Raw genomic sequence first — 6000 nt, forward strand, 5'->3', positions numbered from 1 at the left:
ATTCCTTACACACACCTCCAAAATCCTTAACGTTACATTAAAAAGCAACTTTTAAAAAATTTTCAGGCCAGGAGCGGTGGCTCATGTCTGTAATCCCGGCACTTTGGGAGGCTGAGGTGGGTGGATCATGAGATCAAGAGATTGTGACCATCCTGGCCAACATGGTGAAACCCCGTCTCTACTAAAAATACAAAAATTATCTGGGTATGGTGGCACACGCCTGTAGTCCCAACTACTTGGGAGGCTGAGACAGGAGAATTGGTTGAACCCAGGAGGCAGAGGTTGCAGCGAGCCAAGATCGTGACAACTGCACTCCAGCCTGGCAACAGAGCGAGACTCTGTCTCAAAAAAAAAAAAGCAACTTTTTAAAAATTTTCAGGCCAGGCGCGGTGGCTCATGCCTGTAATCCCAGCAGTTTGGGAGGCCGAGGTGGGCAGATCACCTGAGGTCAGGAGTTTGGGATCAGCCTGGCCAACATGGTGAAACGCCATCTCTACCAAAAATGCAAAAATTAGCTGGGCATGGTGGCAGGCACCTATAATCCCAGCCACTTGGGAAACTGAGGCAGGAGAATCACTTGAACCTGGGAGGCAGAGGTTGCAGTGAGCTGAGATAGTGCCATTGCACTCCAGCCTGGGCGACAAGAGCAAAACTCCATCTCAAAAAGTAAAATAAGGCCAGGCATGGTGGCTTACGCCTGTAATCCCAGAACTTTGGGAGGCCAAGGTGGGCGGATCACAAGGTCAGGAGTTCGAGAACAGCCTGGCCAATGTAGTGAAACCCCGTCTCTACTAAAAATACAAAAAAATTAGCCAGGCATGGTAGTGAGCACCTGTAATCCCAGCTACTTGGGAAGCTGAGGCAGGAGAATTGCTTGAACCTGGCAGGCGGAGGTTGCAGTGAGCCAAGATGGAGCCATTGCACTCCAGCCTGGGCAACAAGAACAAAACTCTGTCTCAAAATAAATAAATAAATAATAAAATAAATATTTTTTTCAAAAGCAAACCTTAATAGCCACAAAAACTGTCAGTATTAATATATCTGGAGGTAGATGGGTGGGAAGGCAGATTGGATGCTCAATTTTTATTTCATATACATCTGTATTGTTTGGATTTGTTACAGTGGGTCTGCATTACTTGTATAACTTTTTTAAACAAAGAAGAGGAAATCAAAACCAAAGTTTGAAAATCAGATCCAGGCTGGGCGTGGTGGCTCACGCCTGTAATCCCAGCACTTTGGGAGGCCAAGGCAGGTGGATCTCCTGAGGTCAAGAGTCTGAGACCAGCCTAGCCAACATGGTGAAACCCCATCTCTACTAAAAATACAAAAATTAGCCAGGTGTGGTGGCAGGTGCCTGTAATCCCAGCTAGTCGGGAGGCTGAGGCAGGAGAATCGCTTGAACCTGGGAGGCGGAGGTTGCAGCGAGCAGAGATCGTGCCATTGCACTCCAGCCTGGGCGACAAGAGTGAAACTCGGTCTCAAAAAAAAAAAAAGAAAGAAAGAAAAGAAAATCAGATCCAAGTGCAGACATGACAAAAAGAGAAATCATTTATTAAGCCCCTATGTGCCAGGCAGTATCCCGGCACATCAGGCTCTTTGTCTCATTTAATCCTCTCAGTCACTCTTCAGTATAGGGATTTCCCCTCTATTGCTACACAGGAAGACACTGAGGGTCAGAGACACCCCACAGCTAATAAGTGGTGGCATGCCATCTGAATCCCTGCTTGCCCTACTTTTGCCCTTCCCCCTGGGTTCTCTGGGTCAAGAAACATCTCCATTCCCGTAAGGTACCTTGAGCCTCAATGATTCCTGATTCCCTTAACTCTCTATTCATCTCCTTGTCCCCTCCCAGCCAACTTTCCCCTTTCTACCGCCCTTCTATTCTATTTTTAAAAAGTCAAGCCTTTTTTAACAGTGGCTCCTGAAAATCATACAAGCCTCACCAATTCTTCCTTTGTCCTGAAGGCTTGGACCTGGCATCTGCCCCCAAGGTTGGCAGGAGAGATCTGGTGAGCCCTCCCCATCTGTGCAGCTAGCCTTCTCCAACCTTCCCGCATTAAGAGCTTGCAACCAGCTCTCAAAAAACTCTAATCCTGATGCCATTCATTCCAGTTCTCTGAAAGGGCTTAATTTCTCTTCATACATCTGCCTTATCAAATACTTTCTTCCTTTCTGCAAGCAGCTTCTAGATTTCAACTCATTGAACCTGAAGGAAATAAAAATATTTCACCCCCAAATATAGCTCCATGATATCATGAGTATTTTAAATTAAAAACTCTTAGAGGTCAACAAGCGCTGTAAGGACTGATCCACCAAAGAAGAACTATGGCTCCTGTTCCCCTCCCTGTTATGTCATTATCCACTACAGGAAAGAAGACCGAGAAGGAAACCACCCCTGAGCAGACCCTTTGTCAAGATAAGAACTGTCTCCAAGGATCTTTAAATTCCAAGGAGAATTATCTACAAGTTCATTTTTGTTCCCAGATCCAATTATTCTCCCTTATAATCATTTATTGCCCCTCAACAGAATTCCTCTTCTCCCTTCTTCCATAACTTGTTTTACCAAGATCCAAGCCCCCTTTCTTTCTGTAACCTCAAGATGGTGTATAAGCTTCTATACCTCATCAGGAAGTTGGGTGTTCATGCTGAAGGTTCCTGGGTACACACATTAAATACAGTTGTATGCCTTTTTTCCTATTAGTCCATCTACTTCATGCCAGTGATTTTTCTGCAAAATTTTAGGAAGCCAATTGGCCCCCACAACCCTCACCTCTCAACATACTGCTGACCTCACCCACATGTGGCCCATAGAACCCTTCCTAACTCAGAACAGAGAGTACATGTCTGAAGTCTAATCAACATGACAATTACTCCCTGTGGTTTAGCATTCTCAAATTCAAGTACATTTGTGAAAGGAGGCTTTTTGCTGTGGTCAGCTCTCTGATTATCATGAGAGGGGATCCAGAACACTATAGTAGAGAACTGGGTCCTTGCAACCTACTTAGTCCTTCTTATCTGGCCTCAGGAACTCTCAAAGAGAAACCTCTGGTTTGCTGAGCCCCCAAATCTCACTCCATAGACCACTTCTTCCCCCCACCCCCACAAGATGGAGTCTCGCTCTGTCACTCCGTGTCATCTCAGCTCACTGCAACCTCCACTTCCCGAGTTCAAGCGATTCATTCTGCCTCAGCCTCCTGAGTAGCTGAGACTACAGGTGCCCACCGCCACACCTGGCTAATTTTTTTGTATTTTTAGTAGAGATGGAGTTTCACCATGTTGGCCAGGGTGGTTTCAAACTCCTCACCTCAAGTGATCCATCTGCCTCGGCCTCCCAAATTGCTGAGATTACAGGCGTGAGCCACCGTGCCCAGCCCACAGACCACTTTTGCTATTGCTCTATCTTCCCCATCACAGGATAAAATGCCTGTGTCTTTGAGCTGAGCTGGAGAGGAAGCTTCATTTATAAAATAGACCGTGTGCTGGGCTGGGAGAATTGGTAGCTATAGGCCTGCTGATTCTACCTCAAAGACAACATACATGATTGGAAGAATTAAAATGTAAAAATATTCCTTACCTGTGTTTACAGAAAGGAGAGCAAGAAGAGTAAGATGAGTGATGGCTTTCATTTTAGCTGTTCTTGCTTGGTAATCTGAGGAGGAAATGATTTCCTTTCCTGGCTACCTTTCGTTTTAACTGTCTTTTGGGTACAAAGTCCAGTCATTAATTGACGTCAAACCAGAGAAAGGCAATTATAGCTAGCATTTGGCCAAATACCATAGGTCTCTTCCGAGCTTTTGAGATAGAAGAGGTGGAGCTGGCCTTACGAATCATTTTTCTGACTCAAAGCCCAAAATAAGTCAGGACATTCCAAATATCCTTGTGAGGTTGGTGGCACATGAGTTTGGTTAATCTCTTGATATCTCAAATGTCTCCAAGCTGCCATCTTTTAGGAGGTCACCATTCCATTAAACATTCAATAACAAACTGTGCTCTACTCACCCACATATGAGTGCAGGAAACCACTTTCCTCCAGCTGTAGTTCTGAGAATCCCTGAAGAGGACTTACATGTTTCCCAAAATTATTAGTTGCTTAACTTTTGTCACTGTATGCTGGGGACTACCATTCCGGGCCTCTCTGATGGTCATGTCTAGCAACTTTGTAATCACATCTCCAAGCTTCTGTGACTCTACCTGGATACAGCCCCCAGTAAAGTTCCCAAGAACAATGGACATCACATCATGGCATTTAACCTAACTTTACTGAAGTCTTGTGGGTGACTGGTGTGTTGGGGAGTGGGCAATAAAGTACAGAAAAGAGAAAACTTAGAACAGCTGATTTGATCTCTCTGCTCCTGGCCACTCATTGGGCAGGCCCCACTTCTCAGTTCCCTTTCTCACCCTCTCTCTAGTTCCTCAGCCCCTCACCTCTCACCATGTGTCAGGAACCAGCTTTACTGCTTGGATTTGGGTCTTCTTAATCTAATTTTCCCTCCTTAAAGTCCAGGGCCCCAACTCTACTGTGTCTAGCCCCAGCCAGAGGAATATAAACTAATGATACCTTGTGAGTTGTGGCTAGAGTTTTGAGTTTAATTTTTTTTTTTTTTTTTGAGACAGAGTCTCACTCTGTCGCCCAGGCTGAAGTGCAGTGGCACGATCTCAGCTCGCTGCAACCTCTGCCTCCAGGGCTCAAGTGATCCTCCTGCCTCAGTCACCCAAGTAGCTGGGATTACAGGCATACACCACAATGCTTGGCTGATTTTTGTATTTTCAGAAGAGATGGGGTTTTGTCATGTTGTCCAGGCTGGTCTCAAACTCTTAGACTCAAGCAATCCCCAACAACAGCCTCCCAAAGTGCTGTGATTACAAGCGTGGGCCACCACACCTGGCCTTTGGGTTTAAATTTTAACTCTGACCTTGATGAAAACAAAACATTTTTGTATGATCGCCCAGCAGATAAGCTGCTTATTGTCCTAGAGTCTCCATTCAAGAATAAGACAGGGGTTTGTTCTTACGTGGCTGAGAGGTCCATTTAAACACTTTTTCCAAAGCAAAGACACTTCTAAGGCCCATTATGTTATGCTATTATTCTCAGCTTGAATAACTCCTGGCATCAAGATTTAAACAAAGGCTTGTTTTTCTTTTCTTTTTAAACTAGCTTTATTGAGCTATAATTTATGTCAATAAACTGTATCTATTTACAGTGTACAGTTCAACGAACTTTGATTGATGTTTATGCATGTGTAGCTACCGTTGCAACCAAGATACCGAACATTCCCAACACACCCTTTGGGACTTTCCTCTTGTCCCTTTTTAGTGCTACATCCCCTATACTCCACCCCAACCCCAGGTAACCATTGATCTGCTTTCTGTCTCTATAAATTAGTCTGCATTTTCTAGCATTTTATGCAAATGGAATCATACAGATGTAGTTTTTTGTTTTGTTTTGTTTTTTGGGCCAGTTTCTTTCACTTATAACCATTTTGAGACTCATCCTTGCTGTGTGAATTCATAGTTTGTTTCTTCTTATATCTGAACACTATTCCACTGTATCAATGTACCATGGCGTGTTTGTTAATTCATCTGTCGATGGACATTTGAGTTGTTTCTAGTTTTGACTATTACAAACAAAAAGATTATAAATAAGGCCAGGTGTGGTGGTTCATACCTGTAATCCCAGCACTTTGGGAAGCTGAGGCAGGTGGATGACCTGAGATCAGGAGCTGGAGATCAGCTTGGCCAATGTGGCGAAACCTCATCTGTACTAAAAATACAAAAATTAGCCAGGCATGGTGGCAGGCACCTGTAACCCCAGCTACTCAGGAGGGTGAGGCAGGAGAATCCCTTGAACCCCGGAAGTATTATTTGCAGTGAGTCAAGATCACGTCACTGCACTCCAGCCTGGGCAACAGAGCGGGACTTCATCTCGAGAAAAAAAAAAAAAGTTATAAGTATTCACGTACAAGTTTTTGTATGAACATACACTTTCATTTCTTTAGGGTA

General features: G+C 44.4%; 1 protein-coding gene across 1 annotated transcript in view; it reads right to left on the bottom strand.

Annotated features, from left to right (window-relative positions):
* MUC13 (mucin 13, cell surface associated) overlaps positions 1-3715 on the bottom strand; it is a 29562-nt gene extending 25847 nt beyond the window's left edge. Inside the window, exon 1 of the mRNA XM_516707.7 lies at positions 3575-3715. Within this exon, the coding sequence (XP_516707.2) occupies positions 3575-3626 (52 nt within the window). The 5' untranslated portion in view covers positions 3627-3715. The remainder of the gene's footprint in view (positions 1-3574) is intronic.
* Between the last annotated feature and the right edge of the window lie 2285 nt (positions 3716-6000).

This window comes from Pan troglodytes, chromosome 2 (genome assembly GCF_028858775.2).
Source record: "Pan troglodytes isolate AG18354 chromosome 2, NHGRI_mPanTro3-v2.0_pri, whole genome shotgun sequence".
NCBI lineage: Eukaryota > Metazoa > Chordata > Mammalia > Primates > Hominidae > Pan > Pan troglodytes.